Here is a 15,958-nt window from a genome sequence, read left to right as displayed (position 1 = left end):
AGTTTTGAACACCAAGAAAAGCAAAAGCTGCTTACTGTTAGTGTGTCCATTGTCTTCTCAATCCACCGTTGTCTTTGCTGTATGAAGCACCTTGTTTTGTATGTGCTAGTTTGGGCAAAATCAGAAGAAATGCAAATGTTCTTAGGTTGTAGATCAATTGCATGCCTGTACTGATTGAACTAATGTGTAGCTGTCATGGAGTAGGCCTATTTTAGCTTGCTGTTCAATTGTGACATAAGCTGATATAAAAAAGAATCCACACAGACAGGATGCTCAAGAATGCCACATCAAAACTTGCATTGCATTCATGGCCGCCTTTACACTGGAAAGTTAATTGATTTGTTTTAACCCAAAATTAATTGTACCTAGTTTTACCGTATATTTTTACCTAGTTTTATATAGTAAAAACTAGGCAACAGTAAAACTTGATAAACTTTAGCAGATCTAGGTATCTGAAAACTAGGCTGCCAACATTACTTGGAGGGCAGTGTGAAAAAACGTTCACTTTCTTGTCTTTGTACTGTAAAAATAATAACAAATAAATCCTTGCTTTTCTATTAATATTTTCCAGGAAATGTGAATCAGAACCCAAACACTCAGGACATTTCTGAAGCTGGTAAGAACTTCTTATAAATGTGTCTTCTCACATGAACTTTCATTACCAGTGAATTTGCAGTTTAATACTTCAGAATATGCAGTTCTGTCTAGTGTGCAGAACTTTGCAGCACACTTCAGTCATATGACCTATGGGACAGCTTCTGAATGAAATGAAGATCTAAGAGATTCTGCTAAGTTGGGACGTTGCAACCTGCTTTCTACTACTACTACTACTACTATTTAGCATTTTTATATATTTGTATAGGTTTTTTTCTTTCAGTACTAGATCATAGTACCAGATGTCTTGTTGCAGAACCTAAAGAGAAAGGAGAGGATGGATTTAAAATTTGGGTACTCACAGCCATCATGCAGGAAAAAGGGTTCCTCCCTCCTCCACCCCTCTGAAGGGTGTAGAGGGGATTCCCCTGACCTTCGGGTCTCATGCTGCTGCCACACTCTTCTGCCACCAATAACAGTAACAAGTTGCAAAAGGTTCATTGTCTGTTTTGGAGCCAACACACAGCCTTAGACTTTGCGGAAGCCCCTCCCTTGCATGAATTTCCATGGTAACAGGAAGCTCATGCAGAGAAGAAGGCAGAGCTTCCACACAACTTGAGAATACATGATGACTTCAAGGCCCTACACTGAGCCCTTTTCATCTTCTTGGTACTCTGCAACAACTGTCAGCATAAGAATTTAGCAGCAGGCCTGAATTGTGCAAAGCAACAGCAGCTGTGCCAGAGGTTCTTGCCTATGTTGTCTGCACCTAAATCCAGGCCTGGAAAAGTGAAACTTTCGTTAGCAGAGTGGGACAAATACTTTACTTTACAAGACTTGATTATTCACCTCACCAAAGAGCTTAAAGCAAATTACAATAATTAAAATATATTTCACAATGTCTTCAAATAACCAGCCTCCTAATATTCCATTCCTTCACAAATGTAAACAATCTTAGCCGGCGGTGGGAGGCAGGACTGGTGATTGGGAGGTGGGGATAGTGCTGGGCAGACTTATACGGTCTGTGCCAGAGCCGGTGGCGGGGCGGGTGGTTGGGAGGTGGGGATAGTGCTGGGCAGACTTATACGGTCTGTGCCCTGAAAAAGACAGGTACAAATCAAGGTAAGGTATACACAAAAAATGACACGCGAGTTTATCTTATTGGGCAGACTGGGTGGACCGTGCAGGTCTTTTTCTGCCGTCATCTACTATGTTACTATGTAATTAAACATAGGGAGTCACGTGATACCATGATTGGGAGACGTCGCTAAAAAGAGCTTCTCCTGCCATATCCTTGAAAACCCTGAAATTGGACACATTTTGAACCCCCCCCCCCTCCCCCAACAAGTCATATCACAGTAAGATCTATTCTGGAGCAGAAAGATGGAAGGGTGACTTGCACAAACAGCACGATGGTGACAAAAACCCAGAAAAAGGATAGAAAAAGAAACAAACCTGCTGAGGACAAGATGGAGACGCCTTCCAGCCCTGCAGGCTGTACGGTGAGCTCGGTGTGAGTGGCAGAGATTACAGCTGAGGTGACCTTGGCAGTGGAGCTAATTTTGGAGAAAAGGTTGCTCCCTATTGATACTAAATTAGAAAAACGCCATGGAAAACTGGATATTCTTGGAAGAGACTTTGCTGTGTTTGAGCAGTTCACGAGTGAGCTGAAGGACCGAGTAACCTCAGTGGAAGACTCACAGGTTTTATTTATTTATTTATTTATTTATTGCATTTGTATCCCACATTATCCCACCTCTTTGCAGGCTCAATGTGGCTTACAATACATCATGTGTACTGGAAATAGAAGTGAATATACATTAGGTTTACAGAGGGTTTGTGTTACATGGTGGTGAATTATATAATGGTGTTAAAGCAAAAGACATTATAAGACAGTACTAGAAGTTCAAAAGATTATACAGTTACACATGTTGATCTTTGTGATATATCTTGTCGAAGAGATAGGTTTTTAATAGTTTGCGGAAATTGGTATGTTCATAGACCGTTTTCAAGTTGCGTGGCAATGCATTCCAGAGCTGCGTGTTCGTAAAGGAAAAGATAGATGCATGCATTGATTTGTATTTCAAACCCTTACACTTGGGAGGATGAAGAATGAGGGGTGTACGGGAAATGTTTTTGCGTTTCTGGGTGGTAGTTCTATTAGATCTGACATGTAGGCTGGGGTGTTACCATGGATGATTTTATGGACTAAAGTGCAAAGTTTGAACATGATGCGTTCTTTTAGTGGGAGCCAGTGTAGTTTTTCTCGTAAGGGTTTCACGCTTTCGTATTTTGGTGTGCCGAATATTCAGCTAGCTAAAAAGATGGAAGAGTTTGAAGAAAAATTGGAGGACCTAGAAAACAGAAGCAACCTTAGTCAGAATCGCTAACAGAAAAGAAGCAGCCAGGGTTCTTAGAGACATGGTTGGCCCATTCATTCCAGCTTCCGGGCCCATTGTGTAGGAACAAAACAGCAACATGCTGTGCTGCCAAGAGTGGTCATATTTAAGGTATTAAACTTTGCTCACAAGGCAGCTATCATGTAGGTCCTTTAGGGCGAAAAGATTTTATCTTATGAAAATCAGAAAGTCCTAGTGGCAGCCCAAAGATTTGCTTCACTTTATCCTGTGCGGCTGCGGGTAACCTATCATGGCGCAACACAGATTTATGAGACAGTAGTGGCAGCACAGGCCTTTTTACAACAACTAACTGTTGGTGAAGTTCAAGGAGAAGGATCTGCCAAGTGACACCTCTGATTAGCAGTGATAATAGCAGTTCGCCTTTGTGTCTCGTGAGTGGGCTTGGAGCCAGGTTCAGTGGGGACTGGGATGCTCACTCTGATTCTCAGCACTGCAGCTCTTTGCCCTTCACGAGATAGTGGTGGTGGGCTGTTTTTGGATGGCCAAACATACAAAAGTTGTCAATTAATTGGAAAGGCTATTGGAGCCTCAATTAACAGGGAAGGGGTTCCACTATTTGACAGGGAAGTGGACCCCTCTTGGAAAATACACTAAAACTCGAAACATGTTTATCTGTGTATCTCCTCTTTACCTTCCATGTTCCTTTGACTGTTACTTACAATATGCCTGCAGATCCTCAGCTAAAAGAGTAGCTACAATGAGTTGTTAAGTTAATAACTTGATTATGTTAAGGCCAAGGCACAGGTTTATTGCTGTCAAACATAATACTGACTGAAAGCCCTCCTCTGCTTATTCCCCCCCCCCCCCAATGAAAGAGTCATGCAGTAATGGCCAAGTGTCCTGTAGGGGCATGATTTGTTCATAGGGGAGCATTTTCTATTTTCTGATATGCATTGTTTTACATGTTGAGAATTGTTATCTTGTTTAGCCGCTCACAACGTATGAGCAATGGGGGGGGGGGGGGGCGGGCACACTTATAGCTCACTTCAGAGGGGTTGGTTTGTGAATATAGGGAAATCTGGGTAGATACTTGTTTCGAAATTATAACAATGGCGGTTTGGAGGGGAGGGAGCATTAAAGTGTGACCTGTTCCAGCTATGGAACATAGGAAGAGAAGATTTGGGTGGGGGGGGGGGGGGGAATGGAGGAGGGGTGCAGGATGAGGAGATGGGATGTTGTTTGGTGATTTTGGGGGTGTTGAAGGGTGGATGGAATCAGCCTTGACAGTTTGAAAAAGTACATCATCATGGAAGAGTGTATGGGTAGCTATAGAGGGTAAAATTGGTATAAATTAAGTAGCATCAGGAAGGGGATGGACTGGTGGCTGGGACAGTTTCACCTTGATGGATACTACATGCTGTTGCAGCAGATAGATCCTCCTCTTGAAGCAGATTAGCTGTGAGGGTGATTACTTGGAATGTGGGGGAAATAAATTCACCAATCAAACGATCTAAAATATTACAGCAATTACAGAGGAAAAAAGCAGATACTGCCTTATTGCAAGAAACTCACCTCTCAGACAAAACATACCAAACTGATAGGGTGGTGGGTAGGTGATTGTATTGTGGCATCAGCCATTGGGAAGAAAGGAGGGGTGCAGATACTTTTTCGTAAAGGAATAGCTGATCAAATAAAAGCTATCCTGCGAGACCTGGGGGAGGGGGGGTAGGTGTATTCTATTCAGAACTTTATAAAGAGAGAAGAAGTGCTACTAGGTAGTGTTTATGCCTCAAATTACATAGATAGTACCTTTTTATAAACAATTAGTAACTCTTACTACTGAATGGAGACCAAAAACCTTTGTTAATAGGAGGGGACTTCAACACAGCTTGGGACCCAGACTTAGATAGGTCACATAACTCCAAGAACTTGAAGACAAGACGGCTCCCCAATTTTTGCCACCTATTAGACCTTATTGACGTTTGGAAAGTTTTACACCCTCTATAAAAAACTTTCATGCATGAGCACACTCCACACAGTCCCACATTGATTACTTCTTGGACCCAAGAGAACTCTTAACTTCTGTTCCATTACATAGCTTCCTACTATTGTGGATCCTGTGGGATAGTTGTGTCCATCAACCAGCAGGTGGAGATAGAGAACTAAAAACTGAGCTGAGACATCTCTCTCTTGACGACCAGCTCCGATCCCCAGCAGGTGGATGGACACTTTTACAGCCTCTGGTTCTGAGTGATTAGCTTGTGGTTCAGTTGGTCAGCTGGTCCCCAGTTGAGCTTTGCAGATGGCTTGAGTCTGCAGAGTCATATCTGAAGGTCTTCAGATTCCTGTTTCTGATGCCCTGCAAATTTACTTCTTTCCTCCCTTCACCTCTCCCCTGTTTCCTGTGGAGCTCTCCTTTTCTAGCACAACAGCCTTTATATTAAAAAAAAAATAAAAAGGAAAGAGGTTTGCTGGAGAGCATGGGACAGAGTATTAGTCCTGAGCCTTTCTCACCTGTGGTAAGACTTGTGGAGACTGTGAGCCTCGGGGGAGCAGCTGGCTGTGGTAAGTCTGACTAAAGTTTGACTCAAAACTGCTTGGAGGGCTGCAAATTCTATTTGGTGCAGGGGAGGGATTCTGATTCGATGCTTGGGACATGATGTGCTATGCTGGTGACAGTCGGGGTGAATGGCAACTCTCAAGGAGGCAAGGTCTGGTGCTCATGGAGGATCTGTGCCCCTTTTGTCTTATGGCTTGGCCATTTACAGGGCTCGGTTGAGATGAAAAGGTTATTCTGATTCATTCATTGCTTCAGGCTTGGAAACATTTTACATCCATAGCATATGTGAGGGTATGGCAGACTTTCGAGGGCTGGTGTTCTGAGCTTGGATTTCCTCCCTTCTGTGCTCGGATTGTGCACATCCTAGCATTTTTCCAGGCAGGTCTTCAGAATGGATTGGCATTGGATTCTCTAAAAGTTCAAGTTGCGACATTAGCCTGTTTCGGGGGCCAACTATAGAAGATGTCTCTTGCAGCTCACCTGAACATCATTCGATTCTTGCAGGGAGTGAGCTGTTTTCGGCCTCTCTTTCGTATGCTGTGTCCAGAGTGGAACATTAATTTAGTCCTTTGGGCTGCTCAGAATTGAGCCAGTCCTTGAAATGTCTTATTCTAAAGACAGCTTTCTTAGTGGTTGTTGTGTTGGCACATAGGCTCTCTTTTCAGGGATCCATTTCTTCGCTTTTTGGATGTGGGGGGTCTCCCTGTGCACTGTTCCTTCCTTTCTTCCAAACGTAGTATCAGCATTTCATCTCAACCGCTCTGTGGAGCTTTTTTATTTATTTATTTATTTATTTATTTATTTATCATTTTACTTAATTACATTCACATTTATCACATAAATGTAAGGAAATACAGAAATTAATATAAAAAGGAAAACATTTTCTCTCAACAATATATATTTACATAATTGTCCACAATTGGAAGATCCAAGATCAGGAAAACAATCTTAAAGAAAATAAGAAAAACTCAAAATGGTTAATCTTACACTTCACATTTTCTGAGGGAGGAAGGTTAATCGGTTATTGCAGCCGGTACAGTGGTAACTGAAGGAAGTTGCTGCAGAGGATTCCACAAACTTATAATTTCTTAGGTTCAAACAAATAAGTAATAAGGAAATAAAACACAAGGGAATCGCGTTAGGAAGGTCCCACCTAGGGCAATGATTCCTGGCTTAAAAGCCAAGACCTCACACCTCCCAGTCTGCGATTCCCTTGATGTGTCAGGAAATATATGCATCTTTGAACCCAAAAAACTATCAACCATGTATCGGAAATACAATTTCAAAACATTGTTCCTATCTAAATAAAAAACGAAAGTCACTAATAATAACTCTATCTATAACTTTTGAATTTTCCAAAATGTCAGTTAAACTTACATCTCTTTTCTCTGATAAAGAAGATTTTAAAGGAAATATAATTTTAGTCACCAAAAGGTGGCTATCAGAAGGTATTAGCAAAGTATCAGAGAAATATTTCTTCAAGAATTCAGTAGCTGATATATAGGATATTATAGGTAAATTTATCATTCTCAAGTTATTTTCACTTAATTGGTTCTCCAGAAATTCCAGTTTTTACAAGAAAGATAACTATTCTTCATTACCAAATTACCTGATTTTCATAGAGAAGCCATTTCCGTAATCAAAGCCTCTATTTTTATATCTTGGACTTCCAATTTGTTAGATAAGTATTCATATAAATTCTTTAACTCACATAGTGAAAAATTTTAAACATCTGAAGAAGAGAGTTATTCACATTCTGCTGCAGTTCCTATAGTACATCCATTATGACATTATTGGCTTCACCAAGTCCAATTTCTCCACAGAAACCGCTCCAGATATCTTCGGGGGGAAGAGCTCACTCTCCAATCCCCCAGTCACATGAAAATCCTAACCCACTTCGGGCGTTTCCATTATTGACCTCCATAGCGAAGCATTACTATTTCCGGGTCTTGGAGGGGTCATGCCAAGAGGGGGACTCAAAGTCACTCCCTCCACTGAGATTCGGCAATAAAGCCTTGCTGTTCCCCGAAGCAAGAACCGATATCCCCGACGTTATGACCCCGAATCTCTCCAAAATAGAGTGAGAAGTGGTGGGAACCCCAGCTGTGTTCGAGGAGGACAGCACCACGGCTTTGCCTTTTCTCTTCCCCATTCTCTGGGGAGCGCACCCTCTTTCTTCAGGCATTCTGGTGTAAAACGGGAACTCAACTAGCGTACGTCCTCCCTCAACGCCATCTTGGATCCTCCAGTTTGGGACACTCTTTGTCTGGTTTCTCCTCAGAGGCCTGTCTGATATGGGTAACCCTACAGCATAGCCCTCTGAGTCATTGAAACACGGAAGCCCCTCCACCACTTACAAGGTGGTTTCCCTTCGGAGGGGTATGGAGCTTTCATTCTTTCTCAGAGAGGATGAAGAGGCACAGTATTCTTCCTTGAAGCTTCTCGATGTGCATAGTATCCTTATTAGATATCTGGAAGTCACAAATAAGGTGTGCAAATTAGACACACTGCTTTTTGGTAAGCAGAGGCTTGGCCTCATTGCTTCCAAGCCCACAATTGCTAGATGATTGAAGGAGACTATTGCGTCAATTTAATTGCTTGCGGGAAAGCAGGCTCCTCAGGCCTTGCGTTCTCATTCTACGAGGGGTGCAGCGACATCCTGGGCGGAGACTACCTTACTGTCTCCAGCAGATATTTGTAAGGTGGCGATGTGGTCAGTGTTGCATACCTTTGCCAAGCACTACAGGGTGGACATTGTGGTGTGCTCAGAAGTTAGTTTTGGGGCTTTGGTCTTCAGGGCAGTGGTGCCAGGATCCCTCCCACTCTAGGGATTGTTTTTGAACATCCCACAGGTTCTGGAACAGTGGAAAGCGCAGGGTATTTGTAAAATATTTCAGGATTACTACAAAAACTTATATGCACCACCTGAAGATGAAGGCTTATTCAGTAGCATAAATTTGGAAGACTTTGATCGACCAAGCATAACACAAGCTGACAGAGATTTACTAAACTCCCATATTACTACAGAAGAATTGGACTGTGCAATCAAGCAGAGTTCCTTTATGAAAGCACCATGAGCAGATGGCTTTTGAGCTGAGTTTATAAGCTCTTGGGTGTGGAGATAGTTATGCCATTGACAAATTTGTTTAATGTGCTGGTGGGGGTGGAGGCCATGCTGGATACCTTAAACTTGGTTCAAATTATTGCACTACCAAAGCCAGGAAGGGACCCTACAGTCCCATGAGTCTTACCAATTTTCTTATTAAATTATGAGGTGAAACTCTTGGCAAAGATCATGGCTAATTGTTTAGGGTGCTGCTGGCGATTTATACATGACTCACAAGTTGGATTTTTTAAGGAACGATCAGTGGCTAAAAACGAATTCTGACTTCTTTTGAATACAGAGAGCGAATGGATCAACCATCTTTTCTAATAAGTTTTTATGCAGAAAAGGCTTTTGACAATGTTCACTGGAATTCCTGTATGCCACGCTGGATAAGTATGGATTTATTGGGAGATTATATCTATGATAAAAGCTCTCCTACTCTTAACCCAGAGCTGAACTACTGATAAATGGATGCGATTCAAAAAGCTTTCCTATTTGTTGGGGCATGAGACAAAGTTGCCCAGTGTTACCTTTGCTCTTTGTGTTGACCCTGTATCCCTTGGTTAGGGACATGCACGCTAACCCAGATATCCAGGGTATATAAATAGGCACAGAATTGTTTAAACTGAAATGTGACAAAGATATACAGTGGGGGAAATAAGTATTTGATCCCTTGCTGATTTTGTAAGTTTGCCCACTGACAAAGACATGAGCAGCCCATAATTGAAGGGTAGGTTATTGGTAACAGTGAGAGATAGCACATCACAAATTAAATCCGGAAAATCACATTGTGGAAAGTATATGAATTTATTTGCATTCTGCAGAGGGAAATAAGTATTTGATCCCCCACCAACCAGTAAGAGATCTGGCCCCTACAGACCAGGTAGATGCTCCAAATCAACTCGTTACCTGCATGACAGACAGCTGTCGGCAATGGTCACCTGTATGAAAGACACCTGTCCACAGACTCAGTGAATCAGTCAGACTCTAACCTCTACAAAATGGCCAAGAGCAAGGAGCTGTCTAAGGATGTCAGGGACAAGATCATACACCTGCACAAGGCTGGAATGGGCTACAAAACCATCAGTAAGACGCTGGGCGAGAAGGAGACAACTGTTGGTGCCATAGTAAGAAAATGGAAGAAGTACAAAATGACTGTCAATCGACAAGATCTGGGGCTCCACGCAAAATCTCACCTCGTGGGGTATCCTTGATCATGAGGAAGGTTAGAAATCAGCCTACAACTACAAGGGGGGGAACTTGTCAATGATCTCAAGGCAGCTGGGACCACTGTCACCACGAAAACCATTGGTAACACATTACGACATAACGGATTGCAATCCTGCAGTGCCCGCAAGGTCCCCCTGCTCCGGAAGGCACATGTGACGGCCCGTCTCAAGTTTGCCAGTGAACACCTGGATGATGCCGAGAGTGATTGGGAGAAGGTGCTGTGGTCAGATGAGACAAAAATTGAGCTCTTTGGCATGAACTCAACTCGCCGTGTTTGGAGGAAGAGAAATGCTGCCTATGACCCAAAGAACACCGTCCCCACTGTCAAGCATGGAGGTGGAAATGTTATGTTTTGGGGGTGTTTCTCTGCTAAGGGCACAGGACTACTTCACCGCATCAATGGGAGAATGGATGGGGCCATGTACCGTACAATTCTGAGTGACAACCTCCTTCCCTCCGCCAGGGCCTTAAAAATGGGTCGTGGCTGGGTCTTCCAGCACGACAATGACCCAAAACATACAGCCAAGGCAACAAAGGAGTGGCTCAGGAAGAAGCACATTAGGGTCATGGAGTGGCCTAGCCAGTCACCAGACCTTAATCCCATTGAAAACTTATGGAGGGAGCTGAAGCTGCGAGTTGCCAAGCGACAGCCCAGAACTCTTAATGATTTAGAGATGATCTGCAAAGAGGAGTGGACCAAAATTCCTCCTGACATGTGTGCAAACCTCATCATCAACTACAGAAGACGTCTGACCGCTGTGCTTGCCAACAAGGGTTTTGCCACCAAGTATTAGGTCTTGTTTGCCAGAGGGATTAAATACTTATTTCCCTCTGCAGAATGCAAATAAATTCATATACTTTCCACAATGTGATTTTCCGGATTTAATTTGTGATGTGCTATCTCTCACTGTTACCAATAACCTACCCTTCAATTATGGGCTGCTCATGTCTTTGTCAGTGGGCAAACTTACAAAATCAGCAAGGGATCAAATACTTATTTCCCCCACTGTAGAACTGGTGAATTGGAGATAGGAGCAGGATTTGGGTAGTATTTTGGGAGAATGGGAATTGATGAACAATTTCAAGGGGGTTACCTGGGTTGACTTCTGACACGAGCTATAGAGAGTGCTATTTTAGAGTGTTGCATAGAGCCTGTTTCATACAGGTACATCTCTATAAGGCAGGTAGAACGTTCTCTCCCATTTGTGTCAAGTGTAAAGGAGCAGACAATACATTTTATCATTCTTTTTGTGAATGTCCTGTAATTCAAGGATTTTTGAAAAAAGTAACTCACTACATGACCGCTATTTTAGTGAAAAGACTTGAGGAGTCACCTGAACAATTGTTACTGGACAGATCTGAGTCCTTCCGGAGGCACGATAAAAGGGGAACGTTGTTGTTCAGGAAAGTGAGTTTTTGGCAAGGAAGTGCATCTTGCAATCTTGGACACAAACAACACCTCCTGAATACTGGAAATGGAGAAATCAACTACATTCATTGACTATTTGGGAAGCAAGCAAAGCTCACGGCTCCCTCAAGCATAAGAGACAGTTTTTACTGATACGGAATCCTTATATTCAGTCATTGACCCTCTTTTGGGAGAAGTCTTATTTTAAATACCTTATGATAGTATTTGGAATTGCCATGTATTGCTGTGATTTTATTAGGTTAAGTCTAGGCTTACTCCGGGAGTGGTAGTGGGGAGGGAGGGGTTAGACACCTTCAACGTCATGAGGTCATAAGAACCAAGATTTGGATATATTCTGAAATGTGTGATGGGGTGGGTGTAGGTTGGTGGGGGTCTTGGTTAAGTTGAGGGCTGTTTTATTTCATTCTGTGTAAACATATTGATTGTTTATATGTTATATACTTATATCAATAAAAATGTTTGGAACTAAGTGAATTAAACAGAGCTAACTCATTTATTATTATTATTAACATTTGTATAGTGCTACCAGATGCACGCAGCACTGAACACATGACATAGAGAGAGACAGTCCCTGCTCAACAGAGCTTACAATCTAAAAATACAGACAGACAAGACAATTAAGGGCGAGGGAAGTACTGGGTGAGAAGGAGCAAGGGGAGACAATTGAGTAGTAGCTAGGAGCTAAAAGCAGTGGTGAAAAGGTGGGTCTTTAGCATAGATTTGAAAACAGGTAGAGATGGAGCTAGACGTACAGGCTCAGGAAGTCTATTCCAGGCATAAGGTGCCGTGAGAGAAAAGGAACGAAGCCTGGAGTTAGCAGTGGAGGAGAAGGGGGCGACAAGAGAGATTTGTCCAGTGAGCGGAGTTCACGGGGAGGAATGTAGGGAGAAATGAGAGTGGAGAGGTAATGGGGAGCTGTAGAATGGATGCATTTAAAGGTCAGTAAGAGGAGTTTAAATTGTATGCAGAAGCGGACAGGGAGCCAGTGAAGTGACTTGAGGAGTGGGCTAGTGTGGGTATAACGATTTTGGCGGAAAATAAGTCGAGCTGCAGAATTTTGGACAGATTGGAGAGGAGAGAGATGGCTGAGAGGAAGACCAGTGAGAAGTAAATTGCAATAATCCAAACGAGAGGTGAGAAGGGTTTGAACAAGGGTTCTGGTAGCGTATTCAGAAATAAAACCAGCTCTTCAAAATCTCTTAAAATTTTTCATAGCATTGAATTTGACAAAATTCAGTTGGTGGCTTATTCCACAATTTTGGTCTTAATGTTCCAAATATGCATTTATATGTAACCTATAATTAATATGCATAGCTAATGAGAATAGCTTATGTTAATTTAAGAAGAGCATGTATAACAGTGGTATGACAGATCAGATCTTTCAAATAAGTGTTTGTTTTCCTTCCTCAGGGACAAAGCTACAATCCATCAATGACTTTCTGTTTGAAAGTCAAATCGACAATATCAATCTCTTCAAGGTATTGCTCTTTTTGTACTCTAGAAAGGAGAATAAGAAGGAATGGTATGGTATGTATCTGTTGACAGGTTTAGATGTGCTGTCTTGGGTTTTTTCAAGAAGTGAGAATTAAAGCAGTAGTGGTTAGTGCCTATGATTATTATAACATTTGTTTATTATATTATTCTTTCAAAAATCTGGAATGATAGGAGATAAATACCATATGACCTATCCAGTCTGCTCATCCATACCATCTAATATCCCTTCTTCTCTCTGAGATCCTCTGTTTGCTTGAATTGAACTACAGTCTTCATCTCAATCATCTCCACTGGGGGACTGTTCCACACACCTATCACCGTTTCCGTAAAGAAGTATTTCCTAAGATTATTCCTGAATCTATTCCCTTTCACTTTCATCCTATGCCCCCACAATCTAGAGAAACTTTCCTCCTGTCATTTATGTTTTGGTGGTATTTAAATGTCTCTATCATACCTCCCCACGTCTGCCTTTCTTTTACAAAGTATACATATTGAGATCTTTAAGGCTGTCCTCCTACACTTTATGATGACCACTGACCATTTTAATAGCTGCCTCTGGATCAACTCCTTCCTGTTTATATCTTTTTGAAGGTACAGTCTCCAGAATTGTACACAGTACTCTAAATGGGGTCTCACCAGGGACTCTTAGCAGAGCTTGCCTTTCAACTAGCTGCATTAAATTCTCAGGCAGCAATTTCTTCTTCCGTTATATGATGCCCTAACATGGCTGTGCCACATGAACATTATCTTAACCACAACATCACTTTTGTATTTGTTCACACCGGAGTCTGCAAACGCCTCTCCGGTACTACGTAAGCCACATTGAGCCTACAAATAGGTGGGAAAATGTGAGATACAAATGTAACAAATAATTAAATAAATAAATTTGTAGCCAGGGCTCCTTTATAGTGGATTCAACAATTGTCCACGTTGGACACGCCTCCAGACCTTCTCCCTACCCTAGAGGCTGGGTTGTCCTATTTGTCAGACACTCTTTATGATATTCTCCGAGCGTCAGCTAAGGGCAGTGCTTTTTTTGTAGAAAAAAAGGTGCCGGTACTCATTACGGGTGGGGTCACCACATGGCTCCACCCCTATGATAGCCACACCCACATTAGTCACACCCCTTATACCAGCCATGGCGCATATAAACAGACATCATTGAAAATATTATACTAGTATAGGAGAAAAAAAATAACGTGATTTTTTTTCATTATAAATAATTTCTGTAAGCTGTTACAGCTCCAGTATACCCAGTGCAAAATAAGTCAGCAGATGTAAATTCTCAAATTGGACATATTTCAAACACTAAAATGAAAGTAAAATGATTTTTCTTACCTTTGTTGTCTGGTGACTTTGTTTTTCTATCCATATTGGTCCCAGTCTCTGATTCTGCTGCTCTCTGTTCCCTTAACTCCATTTCCAGGGCTTCTTTTCCATTTATTTCTTTACTTTCCTCCTTTCTTCTTCATTTTTTGCCATGCATCCATAAGTAAAAGCTGGATCCTCTTCCATGGAATTGACTGGAGGAGGTATAACGTGGATCTAGCTTTTGCCTGTTTTCTCCATCCATATGCAGTTTTTCTCTTCTCTTCCCTTTCCCTCATCTCCATCCATGTGCATCTTCTTCTTTTTTATTTCCTCCCCTCCATCCATGTCCAGCATTTCTCCTCTCCCTCCCCTGTGTCCATATCCTGTATAATAAAAAGCACTTCCAACATTCTGAAGCCGAGAAAGTGAAGCTTGAAGCATCCGTACTCTCTCTATCTATCTGTACTTCCGGGTTCGTCACGAGCAGAAGTGACCAACCACACGAGGTTTCTCGGCTTCAGAATGTTGGAGGTGCATTCTGTTAAATAGGATTGCTCAGTTCCTTGAAGCACAGCCAGAGCTCAGCGTCCTGCACAGTAACGCTCAGCTGCCTCTCCTTGGGGTCTCCTTTTTCGCTGCCCACTGTGAGAGTGCAGGTGAAAGGGGATCCGGGAAGGCACGAAGAAAGGGGGTACAGGGAGCCGGGGAATCCCAACGGGGCAGATTTCATGTGCACAACACCCACATTCAGAAAGCTGGGCTACCGGAGGCAGAGAGGTTGGCTGGGTTAAGGAAGAAGGGGAGGAACTACCAGTCCCAGAATCCTTCTCTTCCCCACCCGGCTGTGCAAGAGTTAGGGGAGGAGATAGAAGATTGGGAAATGGTCTCTGAGGAAGGTGATGAGGGCCAGCTGGAGAGATTGGAGGCGGGGGAAGTTGAAGAGGAGGATAAAATGGAGATTACTGAAGGACTAGGGGAGGAACAGATGGAGATTGGAGCCCTGGCTCAAACCCAAAAAGCTGCTGTAAGAGGGTGGCTAGCTGTACTTTGGAGAGACTGGTGGAAGACCGGAGGAGAGAGGCTGAGGCACTGGGGGAAATCTCTACTAAAGAGGAAACAGGTGCAGCCTGTGGGAGAGAAAGAGAGCTGGGCACAATTGAAACCCAGCCTGAACCAGGTGGGAATAAAGCTGTGTAACCGTGCTGTAAGAAGGTGCAAGAAAGACTGTGTAAACTGTTTCATACTAAAAAGGTCTGGGCTGCAACCTACCAAGCTATTTGGTTTTTCCCTCTGATAATGTACTGTTCCCTAAGTGAAGTCATCTGAGCTAAAGTGAAGTGAAGTTATATGGACTATTTTTGAACCTGAGTTTGAAGTTATATGGACTGTTTTTGAACCTGAATTTGACTGTGTTGAACCTGAATTGTGCTCTGGGCTGCTAGCCTAAACAACCTGGAGTGAAGGGTGTTTTGTTGATTTGAAGCAAGAAAATAAAAGCTCTTACATATAAACATTGGGCTTTGAATGTGCCTCTGTGAAAGGAACGGAGGGAGGAGGAAGTCCTGGGAGTTCACAGGGCCTGGAGCCAAGGCTCAGAGGAGCCAGATTGCTGTGGAGTGAAGGCAACAGTCGTGTGGAGGAAGAGGCAGCTAAGCAGGGTCGAGCCTGGCTGGGTCCTGGATGGGCGACCCAGCTACACCACCTGCAATTCGCTCTCACAGCGCTGATCAGCTGATCGACACGGCACTGAGGCAGACTCTTCCCGCTGCCAGCGCCACTCTCCATGGGTCCAGCCCTCATTCTCTCGCCACGCAAAACACCACAACAACGCACATGCGCGGAGCCAAGTACACCTTCACAACTCACTCTCCATG

The 15,958-nt window shown here is 42.9% G+C and overlaps 1 protein-coding gene across 1 annotated transcript in view; it reads left to right on the top strand.

The window, feature by feature from the left end:
- LOC115477495 (putative ATP-dependent RNA helicase DDX11-like protein 8) overlaps positions 1 to 15,958 on the top strand; it is a 348,371-nt gene that overhangs the window by 215,646 nt on the left and 116,767 nt on the right. Inside the window, 2 exon segments of the mRNA XM_030214406.1 lie at positions 572 to 616; positions 12,690 to 12,757. Of these exon segments, the coding sequence (XP_030070266.1) occupies positions 572 to 616; positions 12,690 to 12,757 (113 nt within the window).

This window comes from Microcaecilia unicolor, chromosome 9 (genome assembly GCF_901765095.1).
Source record: "Microcaecilia unicolor chromosome 9, aMicUni1.1, whole genome shotgun sequence".
Taxonomy (NCBI): Eukaryota; Metazoa; Chordata; class Amphibia; order Gymnophiona; family Siphonopidae; genus Microcaecilia; species Microcaecilia unicolor.
The sequence above is the reverse complement of the archived record's forward strand: the minus strand, read 5'-3'. Positions and strand labels throughout refer to the sequence as shown.